Raw genomic sequence first — 15,259 nt, 5'->3', positions numbered from 1 at the left:
CAGAGGGCCTAGGGGCTATAGATTTGGAAATAAAGTCATCTTTGTGGATGGTTGCCCTAGAGTAGATGGTAGAAAGAGCAGCAAAGTAGACTGAGGAAGGAAGAAGAGTAGGAGACCAGGCTGTAAGGGGAATCATGAGGAAGGTGCAGTTACTTTAGTTCTTCTGTAAGTCCTCTGACTTGCAAGAAAAATCCCAGACCTGTTAATATACATAAAAATAAAGGGGAGCCAGCGCCGCGGCTCAACAGGCTAATCCTCCACCTTGCGGCGCCGGCACACCGGGTTCTAGTCCTGGTCAGGGCGCTGGATTCTGTCCCGGTTGCCCCTCTTCCAGGCCAGCTCTCTGCTGTGGCCCAGGAGTGCAGTGGAGGATGGCCCAAGTGCTTGGGCCCTGCACCCCATGGGAATCCAGGAGAAGCACCTGGCTCCTGCCTTCGGATCAGCGCGGTGCGCTAGCCGCAGAGCGCCGGCCGCAGCGGCCATTGGAGGGTGAACCAACGGCAAAGGAAGACCTTTCTGTCTCTCTCTCTCTCTCACTGTCCACTCTGCCTGTCAAAAAATAAAAATAAATAAATAAATAAAGAGGGAGGGGACCGGTCTGCCGACTGATGATCTTGGCTAAGAAGACTAAAGCCAGCCGACAGTAAGTTTAATCATTTCCAGTAGCAGTTGGCAAACTGAAGCCCATGGGCCGTATCTGGCCTGTTCTGTGTAGTCCGTGAGTTAAAAATGATTTTTTACATTCAAATAATTGAGGAAAAAATCTTTCTGAATAGTTAATACATTGTAATATGAAAATTATATGAAATTTAAATTTGTCTATAAAAAGGTTTTCCTGGTATATACCCACACCTGCTTGCTTTATATGTTGTCTGTGGTTTCTTATTTTCTTTAACAACAAAATTGTTCAGTGGTTATGGCTTGCAAAGCCAAAAATATTTTCTCTCTGACATTTTGTAGAGAAAGCTTGCCAGCCGCTGACCTAGAATAACAGCAGGTTAGGATGGTGTCAGGGGCATGAATGCTCACGGCGTCTTCTCAAGTGAAACCTTCCCTCCTCCTTGTGCTGCCTTTGCAGTTTTTCTGCTGAGGGGGAAGATAGAAACAATCAGTCGTCCCTTTCACGTTTTGCCATCCTAGAATCGAGAAGCTACTTAGTGCCGTTTTACAGGCGCTTACTGCTGCTGCTTTCCCACTTCGGTCCAGGTTACATGTTCTCTCGCATTGAAGAGGAGCATTTGTGGGAGTGCAAACAGCTGGGCGCGTACTCACCGATTGTCCTCTTGAACACCCTTCTTTTCTTCAATACCAAATATTTTCAACTGAAGAATGTTACTGAGCACTTGAAGCTTTCCTTTGCCCACGTGATGCGGCGCACCAGAACGCTGAAGTACAGTACCAAGATGACTTACCTGAGGTTCTTCCCACCGTCTCAGAAGCAGGAGTCAGAACCAGGTGTGTGGTGGGTTTTGTAAGGTTTCCATCTGAAGTCTCATGGCTACTGAATTAGAATCTGCAGGATGGTAGCTATAAATTCTACACTTGGAAGAAGAATATAGGTTTCTTTTAATATTTGAATGTTTTCCTCTCTTGGTAGGGGAAGTTAAAAGCTTGCCTCAAGATGAGAGGGACCATTTCTTTCTATATACTTTTATTGGCTTTTAAATTAGAAATTCTGATTTTAACTGGGTAGAGCCCAAATAATCTTCATTTTAAAACTTCTCAGCAAATTTAAATACACAATCTGGTTTTAGAATCACTTGCTTACAGGCATCAGCTGAATCAGTTGCTTGTTAATAGAAGCCTGCTTAACCTGTAATCTGTTATATATAAGTGTTTTTTTCTTTTTGACCAGAGCATATTTTTAGTTTATGTTGTAAAATACCAGTGAAAGCTAAAAGATGACCTACAGTATACTGCTTTTGTACACAGGAACACAGTATCAGCAGTGAAAGTTTTATTAGATTTATGGTCTTGCATTCCAAAAACAACCTATAACAGTTTGTTTATAATGTTTAAGAAATTAATGTTGGTATTATAGAACTAGAAAGTAAATTAATTTTAACCAGAATCATAAATGCTGAGACTCCCAAAATCCAGTAGTTACTTCTAAGGGTAAAATACATTTTTTGAATGTGAGAATTTAAAATCACTGAAAGCAAAATCTGTGAAGTAGAATTGCAGTGTTTACCTTTGCGTAAATTTTTCCCTCGGTTGTTTCTTTACTTTAGGAAAGATTAAGATTGCCTTGCTTTTTTTGCCTATGTCCTGTTTCCTTAGTTTTGTTCATATGTAACCCACTTTGTGCTGTTAGTTGGTACTGGGGAGGGAGAACCAGTCAGGTTATACTTCCTTGTTTTCCGCTTGAAAACAAGACTTTGTAATAATCTCAGCTTATTTTCTGAATGAGTAACAGTCTTTATATTTAGGTAGCTTCCAAATAGAAAGCAGGTGAATGTGGCTAAAGTCCCAGCTAATGTAGGAAGCTGGGAAAAGCTCCAGGACAGTTATTAATAGCAGATATAAAAAAGAAGAAAACCTTTTTACCTTGGGCTCTCACATGTTGGTTCCACCAAGTGTTCTCTTGAAGACAGATGAGGGAAAAGCAATCCCTTTTCTATGCCTGCACCCTGGATTCTTTCTGAGAACCCTTGGCCCCTGCAAAATTATTTTGCTGAAAAAAGGTTTGTTGTTATTAAATGGCCAACTCTGCTGAGAATTTCTTTTCCCATCAGTTCTCACAAGACTCTGACAGATTAAAGAAATTTGAACAAATGCCCAGTAAGACAGTGGTAACCTACAGTAGAAATCTTTTCAGGTAAAGTGATGCCAACTTCTACCTTGACCTCATGGGGAGCCCTTTTTTCTACTCTCCACATGGCTAATAACGTCTGCTAACAAAGTCAGGCTCGGCTTAGAGGCTGTGCAGTAGCATCACACTTTTTGCCATGGTGCCTCCACTGTGTGAGCAGGGGAACAGATTTCACGGGACTGTGCCTTTGTTTTGCTTAATGCTATAAACTCAGCGTTTAGAGTAATATCTGGCATGCCATAGGAGCTCAGTATAAATATTTGCTGAATAAGGAATGTGTCAGAAGGAAGGAGAGGCCGAGTTCTGGCTGTGAAGCAGAGCTCATTGGGGGCCTTGAGACTTGAAGAATAGACTTTTCTAATAGGATTTTTGATCATTCTTTCCTGTGTTAAGACAAACTAACTGTTGGCAAGAGAAAACGAAACGAAGATGATGAGGTTCCCATGGGTGTGGAGATGGCAGAGAATACTGACAACCCACTGCGGTGCCCGGTGCGACTGTATGAATTTTACCTGTCAAAGTGGTGAGTGGAAGGGAGTCTATCGGAATACATCGCATGCACCTCAGAAAGCAGTTGACTGATTCTGAATTTTGAATGCTCGCCTATCAGAAGAGTAGCTGGCTTGTGATTTTAGACAAGGATTTACCCCTAATTTCATCCCCCCATTCCCATTGCTATCTGGGTGGATTTTGAATAAAGAAAAGAATTGCTGGGGTTTTTTTCCTGAAAATTTTCTCAAAAGCTGAATCACTTCTATTGTTTGATGTTTACAAGTGTTCCTCAACCTTTATGTTCTATCTAACCTGTAGTGATTTATTATTATTATTATTTAAGTAGGAAGAAGATTTTAAAGAGAGGCTGTTTAGAGGAACTTTGCAATCTTAGAGTTGTTAGATTCACAGTAAAATACATTTTTTCTCAAAGAAATCTAATGGCTGAATTTTCCCATTGATAATGTGTTGAATGCCCTTGGGATTCATTCCAGAACATGTTTCTCAGCCATGGTGCCCACATGTAAGTTAACTATTTTTGCTCCTAAGAATGTTTTGCGTACATAATTTTGTGACTTATAGACTTTGTATTAACAATATACATTGTATTAACAGTATACTTCCAACCCAATGTGGATTTCATGAGTATATGAGGAAAGATGTAGCATTACTGGTTATTCTTGGGAGAAACTGTGTATAAAACCTATTTTTCCCAGTGGGTACACTACTTATCTGTGCTGTGAGTCACACTGGGAAAAATTAAAAGCCATTGTTAAAGAATACTTTGTGTTCACTGTACTTTCTGATCCCTAATTTTCTGCTTTTCTTTTTTGTTTATCTTTCCTGTGGATAGTTCTGAAAGTGTGAAGCAGAGGAATGATGTATTTTACCTTCAGCCTGAGCGCTCCTGTGTCCCGAATAGCCCCATGTGGTACTCCACTTTCCCGATAGACCCTGGGACCCTGGACACCATGTTAACACGTATTCTTATGGTGAGGGAGGTACATGAAGAACTTGCCAAAGCCAAATCTGAAGACTCTGATGTTGAATTATCAGATTAAAGTGGAAATGAGGTTCCTATTTTCATACACATTGGTATGCACCAAACTGTGAATGCATCCAGCTGTTGGAGACGATGTGTAACTCCGAGTCCTCCTGACTTGACTGTAAGATAATGGAAAACAGTCGGCTCGAGAGCCACAGTGTGGATGTACAAAGGAAAACTGAAGGAAAGCATATGAACTCAGAAGTATTCCGTGGCGGTGATATAGTTCGTAGACATCTTCAGAACGACTAACCAGTTCCTCTGAGTGGTGCATAATCTTATTTTGTTTGGGAATAACAAATTGTGGAATATTTTTAAGGAAAACCGTTGTATAAAATTCTACCATAGTAACCTTAGACCGTAGAGAGGTAGCTTTGGAGTGAAACCTTGGCTGCAGCAGGCTACTCCGGCAAGCCCTTTGTCAAAGGGGAGACATCAGTGCAGAGCTAAGGGTGACATCACATGGGGACTGTGGGGCCCAGATGAAGACCCAATAAAAATGCTCAGCTCTTTTAAAAGAGAGTGAAGTGGTCTTGATTTTGATCTTCACTGCCAAGCCAGCTCTGTGAAGGAGAGAAGCCTCTGGCGCTTCTGCCAGGGCCCTCACGCCAGGGAGAATGGCCTGCACTGCTGTTCACGTGGCAGTGTGTCCCTGGCACTTCTGGGTCGAGCCTTCTCAGCTGCGAGTCTGAATGTGGGTTAATTAAGGTAACGGGGATGATAGTCCACAAGCTAATTATGTACACAGAAAATCTGTGGAGCCCATTAGACCCCAAGTGTCTTGAAATGTTTGCAGAAAACCCACTAAAATGCCCACTTCTCTGGGTGCAGGCCTTTGCTGCTGCTGTCTCATAGCCTGAGCTGTGGTACAGAAATGGGAGTTCTCTTTGCTTTCTTTTTCCCCAGTGGCAGCTTTTCTCCCATTGTTTTGCCTTCCTGTTTCCCAAATGATCCCTCTTCTTTTATCTTTTGCACCATTTTCTGGAGGCCCTTATCATTTCAGAAAAAAAGAAAAGTCTGTCTCCTTACTCTGGCAAACCTGTGGATGAGTCCACAAAGACACAGTATTACTTGGGTATCTGGGTTACGGTAGGAAAGGTCCTGTAGGTTCCTGTGTAAATCATTTGGACAATGACCTTATTGCCCTAAGAAACTTGAAAATAGGGATTCTGGGTTAGGATACGAAGACAGTGACTTTCTTGCATATGCATAATCAGGTCTTCTTATAGCATTATCCCAAACGCTAGCTGTTTTAGTAGTGGTGTGAGGATTGCAAGTCATAGGCATGTGTGGCATATCAGTCCTCTTTCTCATCTCTATCTTCCGTTTCTTCCCCACAACATTTTGAGTCAAAGCTTTCATGATTTTGGCCAATCACAGAACTTCCTTATTAGCTGAGATTAATTTGACCCTGTGATAAAGTTGAAAGAAGTAAAAAAAAAAAAAAAAAAAAAAAGCCTCTTGGAAAGTTTAATCTTGAAAGAATTTTCAGTATGTCCCAATTTTTTAGGTGGGGGTGTCAGGTGTATTTTTTTTTTTTTTTTTTGATGAAAGTCTTTGGACTACAATAAAAATTTTAAATAGGCCTTTTGACATTGTGTACTTGATGGTTCTGTCCCTTTCTCTGCCTGTAACAAATCTTACTTTTTGTTACCAAGAACTGTGTGAAAGAAGTAAATCTGCCCCAATTCTGTACAATTAATTTCATCTGTGTTTGTCATTTCTGACTGGAAACTTCTTACTTCCAGACTTTGTTTGATATAAAGGAAAAACAGTTCAATTGTCTTATAAGTCTGCCAATAAACTATCCAGAAACATCAGGTGTAATAGTCCCCGCTATACGAATTTTATGGTTTGTCTGAACACTAACATTTTCCCCTTTTTGTAGTTGTATGAAAAACAAATATTGTTAGCATAGTAGATAAATTGTTATAAAATACCAGAAAGAAAAAAAATCTGTATCTTAACCAAGAGCAGCCAATACCCAGATAAATGACTGTATCAGAATTTCAGTTGCATGTTAGTTCACACAGTTGTCCAGAACCCTAAATTAATTCATAAGAGAAGATATTATTGGTCATTCTTCATAAGTGTAGCTGTTGATGTTGTGTCCCATTATTTGCGTTTTCTGTTTTATTAAAATTGTGTAAAATTACATTTCTTTTCTAGGGGAGGAAAAAAAATCTCAAACACAGAGAAACATCTGAATCATCCTTACTGTTCTTTCTTGGTTTTCAACAACTTTGGATTTTCCCCTTGCAGAAACCAACAAAAATATTCCCTTAGAATAAAATAGTATATTTGTATTTGATGGGTGAGTTCTTTTTCTTTATGTCTTGGAAAAATTTTTAAATATCTTTTTTTCTGTTTGTATTGCTTTGACTCAATAGAAAGTAAAATTACAAAGAAAGCAGTTTTCAGGAAAGAAATGATTTATTTCCTTGCTGAGTCTTTCAGTTGCTTCCTTTTCTCCATCAAAAGACTTGTTCCCATTTGTAATTAATTCGGTAGCTCTTTAAAGCCTCACTAGAAATAAGGGCATCCTTTATTTATTCCATTTCAGGTGAGCTTTTTTTGAGATTTACAAAGCTTGCATCATTTAAAGTTTAATGATGTTGAAACAGAGATCAGAATAAAGAATATATAGTATAAAATCATATTTAAGTCGAAGAAGTAAGACTAAATTGTGTTTTCCGTAGACTCTAGAGCTGTCTTGGTATTGGGCAGATACGTCTTCCAGATTCCACATGGATTCTTTTTAGCATCTTTCCTGTGGCAGTCTGAACTTTGTAAAGCAAGAGTTTTCTGAGGAACTGTAAAATATAATTAATTTCTGTCAGTGAATCTCAGTTTTCTGTTAAATTTAGAACTTAGTTTTCTGTGTGAATAAAAAGGACCCATATGAGTTGAAATTTTCAGAAACAATACCCTTCTAATTATTTTTGAAAAGTTCGTGGAAACTGGCATTGAAAGACAAGTTTATTTTTGGTGCAAAACATGTTGAGATGGATTGCATGGTTTTTATGTACTTTGCATTTTCCATGAACTTTCTGAATATCTGTCTCGTCTATCATCACACTTGGTTATCATCATTGGAAAAAATATTCATCAAAAGATCCCATTACAGAGAAGAGGGACCATAGGCTTTGGAGCCTCGTCCTTCTGCTTACTAGCTGCTAACCCTCGGTAGATTCCTTAACCTCTGTGTGCCTCAGTTTCCTCCTCTTACAAAGCAGACATAGTGATAGCTCCTTCCAGGCGGTTGTGCCTGGCACATGGCAGGCTTTCAAATGTCAGCTATTTTTAATAAACGGCCTAGCGTGTATGGAGACTTTAAATAAATGTTCCTTCCTCTGTGCAGTCTGAATATTTCTAAGTTCAACACTTTGGATTCTGTAAAACATACTTTCCATATGACCAGTTCTGTGTATTTGAATCAGGTATTTAGAATGATTACTATAATAAAAATCCTACGTTCTTCAATCTTGTATTTATGTACATGTCAGTAGTGATCAGCGTCACAGAAGCCCACTGATGTATGGCTTTACTACATTGGAAAAGCAAAAAGCAACAGGTACAGAAAGAGCGTGTGTTGGAATTTATTTTTTAATTGGAAGCAAACCCATGATCCCTGAAGCTGTTTTCTCTGGGTAGTGGTTACACATCATCACTTTAGGAACCAGACAACAATATCCGTTTCTCTACTTCTGAACTTTATTAACAGATCCTGCTTCTCCGTGAGTGTTAGCTAGCCAGCAGCTCTGTTGGCAAGAATGTGTTTTTCAGACTACCTTACAGCTAGGAGTGAACATGGAATCGAGTTTTGGCCATTGGGATGGAAGCAGAGATGAGCTTAAAAACAGCCAGGGCTCCCCCTTGAAAGGAGTAAGTTCGCCATCTGCTCCCTGTCCATTCCTGTGGGCTGGCACTTGAGCGTGCTTGCGGTGGGAAGGGTAACAGGGGAAGCCCAGGAAGCTCTGTACAGAGGCGCCGCCCATCTCCTCCTGGGCTGGCTGCCAGCTCAGACCTTCCTCCAAGAAAGGTTTCTTCTTACTCAGGACTCTGTGGCTAGTCTCCGTTGGAGCAGCAGCCAGGTACATAACTCATACACTGTCACATCACTGTGCGGCAGAACTGGACGTTCTGAGCACAGCTGTAAGGAAGAAAGAGAAACATTATCATACTGAAAGGTAATAAATGAAACGCTTCATTTGAAATTCACTATTGGCCGGCGCCGTGGCTCGCTAGGCTAATCCTCCGCCTGCGGTGCCAGCATCCCGAGTTCTGGTCCCAGATAGGGCACCGAATTCTGTCCCGGTCACTCCTCTTCCAGTCCAGCTCTCTGCTGTGACCCGGGAGTGCAGTGGAGGACAGCCCAGGTTCTTGGGCCCTGCACCCCATGGGAGACCAGGAGAAGTACCTGGCTCCTGGCTTCAGATCAGGGCAGTGTGCTGGCCGCAGCGGCCATTAGGGGGTGAACCAACGGCAAAGGAAGACCTTTCTCTCTGTCTCTCTCTCACTGTCCACTCTGCCTGTCAAAAAAAAAGTCACTATTTTCAGGTGTTCAGAGTATATAAAGAAGGAACAGGGTTAACCAATGATTAAAATTAGCTCACTAGATACAAAATAAGTTCCAAGCAATTTTTTTTTCTTTTCTTTTCTTTTCTTTTTTTTTTTTTTTTGACAGGCAGAGTGGACAGTGAGAGAGACAGAGAGAAAGGTCTTCCTTTGCCATTGGTTCACTCCCCAATGGCTGCTGCGGCCGGTGTGCTGCGGCCGGTGCGCTGCGGCCGGCGCACCGCGCTGATCCGAAGGCAGGAGCCAGGTGCTTCTCCTGGTCTCCCATGGGGTGCAGGGCCCAAGCACTTGGGTCATCCTCCACTGCCTTCCCGGGCCACAGTAGAAAGGAGGATTAGCAGGCAGAGGATTAGCCTATTGAGCCAAGGCGCCGGCCCCCAAGCAATTTTCTACAAGAGCTGTAATTCATTAGGTAATGTAATTGAAAGGGTGCCAGTATAGAGTTTAGTAATTAAATAATACACAAGACTCCTATGTTTGTTTTAGCTGGAAAACTGGCTTTTTACATGGAAGAAAATAAAAGGATCCCTAACTAGCATTTGTGTGCAAAGAGAGACTGTTGAATCAGTTTAGTATCTAAATGTGAAAGGTAAGATTACTAAAATTAACAGGAAACAGGTGAATTTTATTGTGATTTAGACATAGGGATGAGCTTAAGTAAAACCCCCAAAGCACAATTCATGTAAAATGGGGGAAAATTAAAGATTTGGTACATCAAAAATTAAAGATTCCTGTTCAGTAAAGGCTAATGTTAACAAATTCAGTTTAAAAAGACACTTGAAAAGTTTAAATCCACCGAAAGATTTGTCTGGAAAATGCAAAAAACTGCTGAATCATAAAAATTGAATAAAAGATAATGAGTAGTTGCTAAAAGAAAAGCCCCAAAGGGTGATGAGTCTATGAAGAGATGCTCACACTCAGTCATTGGGATTTTTTCTAAGAGCTATCACTTAAGAGAAATGGCTGTTGCCAAGTGCTGGTGGTAGTGTGGGAATACAAAGGGCCTCACACAGAAGAGGAGTAGATGTGGGCCTGCACCTGCTCTCAGCCTGCAGGAGGCCTGGAGGGCGGCCTTCAACCTCTCGCCCATTCAGTAGGAGAGGTGCATTATCAAGTGCTTGCTTCTGGTGTCTGTGCAGTGGACAGTTCCTATCTTAATTCATTCAGTGAACCACCCTGATCAGTGATATATCATAGATGAGAATACTTCAGAAAGTTGGTAAACGGAATTCAAAGTACAGTTTATTTTGGTGCAAAACCAACTTTGAACGCCATGCATAGTTTTTGCATTGTATGTTTTCCAACTAGTATGAAAAAAATTTTTTTACATCGAAATAGACTTTTAATTCCATTCGTGTGTATTTATGTGTATTTTACACACTTTTGGATTAGATATATAGCCTTTATCACCTCAAGGTTATTCTCTTCCAGGTTTGCTATGAGTTTTAATTATAAATTAAAAAGTTGAATTTGGCCGGCGCCACGGCTCACTAGGCTAATCCTCCGCCTTGCGGCGCCGGCACACTGGGTTCTAGTCCCAGTCAGGGCGCCGGATTCTATCCCAGTTGCCCCTCTTCCAGGCCAGCTCTCTGCTGTGGCCAGGGAGTGCAGTGGAGGATGGCCCAAGTCCTTGGGCCCTGCACCCCATGGGAGACCAGGAGAAGCACCTGGCTCCTGCCTTCGGATCAGCGCGGTGCGCTAGCCGCAGAGCGCCGACCGCAGCGGCCATTGGAGGGTGAACCAACGGCAAAGGAAGACCTTTCTGTCTCTCTCTCACTGTCCACTCTGCCTGTCAAAAAATAAATAAAAAATAAAAAAGTTGAATTTACCAGATACTTTTTTTACATCTGTTGTTGCAGTTATACTTTTATCGAAGTTGTGAAGTTTGGTGAAGGTTTCCTGACGTTCTACTACTCTTGAATTCCTTCGATCAGACCATGTTGATATTTTTGTAAGCACCCACTAGTAGACATAGCTAGCTGATTATTTTTTATTTCATTTTTGTTGCATCTCTAGACATGAGTAAAATGTTTCCTAAGGGTTTTTTTTTTCCATCTTCAATTCTCCTTATTTGGTTTTGGGATGACTCTAACACTGGTCTCAAAAACAACTGCAGATCCTTGTCCGTTTTGTCTAACAGCTGACTCACGATTTGAGAATAGTCAAACTGTAAAACTTTCAGTTGTGTTTTTTTTTTAAGGGCCTTTACCTTTTTAATTTACTTTTAAAAACTGATCCACTCGAGTTTTGAAAGTCTTGCCACTTTGGATTTTTATGTTTCTCTACAGGTTTCTCGTTTTCTTCTGTGTGTCCCAGTTTACTGTGGTGTAGTTCTACTCACTTCCTTCCATTCTGTGTTTCATTTGCATCTTCTCTTCTCAGTCTACCTGTCCTAACCAGCGTTTGGTTTTGTCAGTCTTCTCTCTTTCATATTATTCTGATGGCATTGCTCTTGTTTCTTTGTTATTTTCTCCTGTTGTTCATATTTTTAATGTACCAAGTTGAATGATTGCTTTCTTTGTTGTGAGTTTTTCTTGTGTCTTGAAAGTGATTCTGATTCATCAACGTTCCGAACCTCTCCCCACTGTGCTGGCTGAGTTCCCAGATTAAGATGTGAGGACAGCATCATCGGTTGGGGCCAGGTGTTTTCTCTTTTTTTTTTTTTTTTTTTTTTAAGAATGATTTATTTATCTGAAAGAGGGAGAGACACGGAGAGATCTTCCATCCACTGGTTCACTGCCCATTTGGCTATAATGGCCGAGGCTGGGCCAGCCTGAAGCCAGGAACCAGGTCTCCCATATGGATAGCAGGAGCCCAAGCACTTGGACCATCCTCTGCTGCTTTCCCAGGCCATTAGCAGGGACTCAACCCGTGTGTGGCGCCGGCATTGTAGGCTGCGGCTCTAATTGCCACGCTGCAAGGCTGGGCCCCTCTCACTTCCTTTTGTAGCGCACCATTAACCATGCTCTCTTTCCCTGCCTGCTGTCGTGTCAGTTTCAAGCTGCAGCTGAGATTAATAGCTACGATTCAAAATTTCCTTCACTGCTCTCTTCCACGTCGTCTTCCACGTTCTTTTTAGCATTGAATCGTTTATCAGATACAGTAAATCTTGCTTCCTCAGCCACCTCTCGGTCGAGTCCCAGTGCTGAACACCGGGGGCACGCGTCGGCCTCTCCCTGGTCAGTGAGGCACAGCCGACCGTGCTTCTGTCGGCAGCGTACACGAGGGCGCCCTCTGGCCTTCCTCTTTAACTTGCTCATCAGTCCTTGCCCGGGAGCCCCTGTGAGTGAACTGTTTTCTCAGTCAGTCACGTTCCAGCATCGCAGGCTTACACCCTACGCAGGCCGGGCGGGGTGCGGGGCGGTGGGCGGGGAGGAGCGGGAGAGGCTAAAAATGTTTACGTGTTTGAATTACTGCGGGGCCCCCACCCCAGCCCCCATTTCCTGTGCTTTGTGGGTGCCCCCTGCTTTCCTTCGGGGAGTGTACTCTCCATCTACTTGCAGTCCCTCTGCTCTCAGGACTGGCAGTTACCTCTAATACCGTTCATGTTGGTTGGCCCCTGTTGGTTGAACTTTTCTTTGTTTCTTTGGTCTTGCCTACCCTCGCCTTGTTGACATTTTGGGGGAACTTGGTCTGGGGTTTGTTTTTCCCTTAGATTTAGCTCCTTACTTGGAAGCAGAGCGATAGCGAGCGACCTGCCATCCTCTAGCCCCCCCCCCCCCCCCCACGGCTGCGGGAACAGCTCTGGGGCCTTCCTCCGCGGCCTCCCCCGGGGCAGAAGCGGAGCCGCCGGCGGCGCCGTGTGCCATGCGAGCGGCGCTTACTCGCCGCGCCGGCCCCTGCTTGCGGGCTCAGTCCTAGCTGAATTCAGTCCTTCTTGTCAGCCCTAGCTGTCGCAGTCTAGGAACGTCGCCACTGCCCTTGTCGCCGGGACTTCCTCCGTCCCATCTAGGCCGCGGGTTTCTGTTTCACGGCTCCAGGAATGCGTTCCGAACGCATCCGTGGGCGGAGCTCTCGGAAGCCGCCTGTCCGCCCGGTTTGGCTCGACTGCTCCGGCGTGCGCGAGCCTGTCCCGGGGGAAATTCGGAGTCGCAGTTCTCCCTGAGCACCCGGACGCGGCAGCCCTCGCCGTCCCGCCGAGCCGCCGGCCGCGCTTCGCTCTCCCGGGCCGCGGCCTTGCGGCGCTCTGAGTGTTTCTTCACGTTCTCCGCACCCCACCCCATCCCACCCCCTCGCCCGGACTCGTGTTCGTCAGACACTGGCACTTCGAGGCTGCTGTGTGTGTCCTGTCTTCTCTCGCTGCTCCCTTCTGGTCAGGTGGCCCTCCAGCGCCACTGCCACACTTGTCCTGGTTTCCACGTTGCCTGTGCCCACGTGGTTCTTGCTCCTTTTTCAGATCGCTGGTGTTTCCATGTGCGCTGATTTTCTTTGAGCTGTTAGTATGCAGTTGGTTTTCTGCCCCTCAGGAGGGCCTGGGAGCTCCCCCGGGTGAAAGGCCAAAGCCACACCACCCCTCCCAGGGCCTGACTTAGGGAGAGGGAGGTCACGGGCAACAGCGCAGCCCGCCCTTTCCTCCCCCACCACGGCTGCTGGTCCCGCTGCCACCAGGGACATGACTGATCTTCCCACTGACGCCCCAGCTCCCTTTCCAGTTTACCCCAACCTGCACCTCCTCAGGCCTTCTTCCGAGACCTGAGGGGCTTTAAGTGGTTTGATTTTTGGCAGTGGTGCCTCCGATGTCTGCTTCCAGGGGAGGGGAGCCGATAGCTACTTCGTTGTCTTCCTAGGAACCAGAGCCCCAGCAGAGTTCCCGTTGTCCCTGTGTTTTCCATCTCTCTCTGACCTACAAGAAGTGTGACAGTTGCATCTAGTTACTTAGCTTATGCTGGGTGGTATTCGTTGTAACATGTCTACCAAGTGGTCAGATATTGGTATTCTGTTTTTTATTTTAAGATGTATGTATTTGAAAGGTAGAGTTACAGAGGGGGACAGGAGAGACAGATCTTCCATCTGCTGGTTCCCTCCCCAAATGACCACAATGGCCAGACCGAAGCCAGGAGCTTCATCTGGGTCTCCCATGTGGGTGCAGGGACCCAAGCATTTGGGCCATCTTCTGCTGCTTTCCCAGGTGCCTTAGACAGCAGCTGGATCAGAAGTGGATCAGCTGGGACTCAAACCAGCAGCCATGTGGGATGCCAGTGTCTCAGAGACTTAGCCCATGACACCACAGTGCCGGCCCCCAGTAGTCAGATTTGGAATGCTGATGTTTTCACCTCCATTCCTGCTTTTTCATTGGCTGGTTAAAAATAACTTCTCTCCCAGTATGCTTTAGATGTTACATATTCAAGTTGTGAATCTTTATAGAGACTGTCTCAATACATGAACGCCTGGCTTAAACTTAACAGGGACCTTGGATGACCTCAGTCACCACCCCACCCCATCGAGTAAGTCATGGTGCAGCATTTTAATTGCTTCTCATTGTTCTGTACCCAAGTAGTAGCCCCCGGGAGCCTGCCTGGTCAGGTCCGACGGGTGCCCGCCCACAGCAGCTAGCAGTGACTGAGTCTGCCCTTGTCTTGCCCGGTACCACCCCCCCCCCCCCCCCCCCGTGACTCTGCTGATGTCAGCGCACCGTGAAGTGCATGCAGACTGTGACAGGGACCAGGGCTGTGACCACGAGCTCGCTCGCTCGCATGCCTGTGTGTTTCAGATGCTGAAGTTTATGTTGCTTTTTGGAGTAAGAAAGTGGCATTTCAGCCGGCGCCGCGGCTCACTAGGCTAATCCTCCGCCTAGCGGCGCCGGCACACCGGGTTCTAGTCCCGGTCGGGGCGCCGGATTCTGTCCCGGTTGCCCCTCTTCCAGGCCAGCTCTCTGCTGTGGCCAGGGAGTGCAGTGGAGGATGGCCCAGGTGCTTGGGCCCTGCACCCCATGGGAGACCAGGAAAAGCACCTGGCTCCTGGCTCCTGCCATCGGATCAGCGCGGTGCGCCGGCCGCGGCGCGCCGGCCGCAGCGCGCCGGCCGCGGCGGCCATTGGAGGGTGAACCAACGGCAAAGGAAGACCTTTCTCTCTGTCTCTCTCTCTCACTGTCCACTCTGCCTGTCAAAAAATTTAAAAAAAAAAAAAAAGAAAGAAAGTGGCATTTAATATGGCCAAAGAGGACTCCGTTGCAAAGCGCATCATGGTTTTGAGAGCGGGCTTGCAGGGGCAGTGTGGAGACCGCGGGGGTTACGGTCTGGGTTCTCCACTGCTGTCTGCTAACCACTGAGGGGCGCTTGTAGGGCAGGAGCCCTGCTCCGGGGCTGTGTGTGTTCCGGAGTGGCAGGTTCCCC

At 45.0% G+C, this 15,259-nt stretch overlaps 1 protein-coding gene across 15 annotated transcripts in view; it reads left to right on the top strand.

Annotated features, from left to right (window-relative positions):
- ZMYM4 (zinc finger MYM-type containing 4) overlaps positions 1–6,660 on the top strand; it is a 184,213-nt gene extending 177,553 nt beyond the window's left edge. For 13 of the 15 annotated variants that reach the window (XM_051832150.2, XM_008273699.4, XM_008273695.4 and 10 more), the window contains 3 exons: positions 1,207–1,455; positions 3,206–3,335; positions 4,158–6,660. In XM_051832150.2, coding sequence (XP_051688110.2) covers positions 1,207–1,455; positions 3,206–3,335; positions 4,158–4,365 — 587 coding nt within the window. In that variant the 3' untranslated portion in view covers positions 4,366–6,660. Of the gene's footprint in view, positions 1–1,206; positions 1,456–3,205; positions 3,828–4,157 lie in introns of all 15 variants that reach the window. The other 2 variants (XR_011390787.1, XR_011390786.1) reach the window with 1 other exon arrangement.
- The last annotated feature ends 8,599 nt before the right edge of the window (positions 6,661–15,259 follow it).

The sequence above is a fragment of the Oryctolagus cuniculus genome, chromosome 7 (assembly GCF_964237555.1).
Source record: "Oryctolagus cuniculus chromosome 7, mOryCun1.1, whole genome shotgun sequence".
In the NCBI taxonomy this organism is placed as follows: domain Eukaryota; kingdom Metazoa; phylum Chordata; class Mammalia; order Lagomorpha; family Leporidae; genus Oryctolagus; species Oryctolagus cuniculus.
Note: the sequence above shows the minus strand (reverse complement) of the source record. Positions and strands in the feature narration are given on the sequence as shown.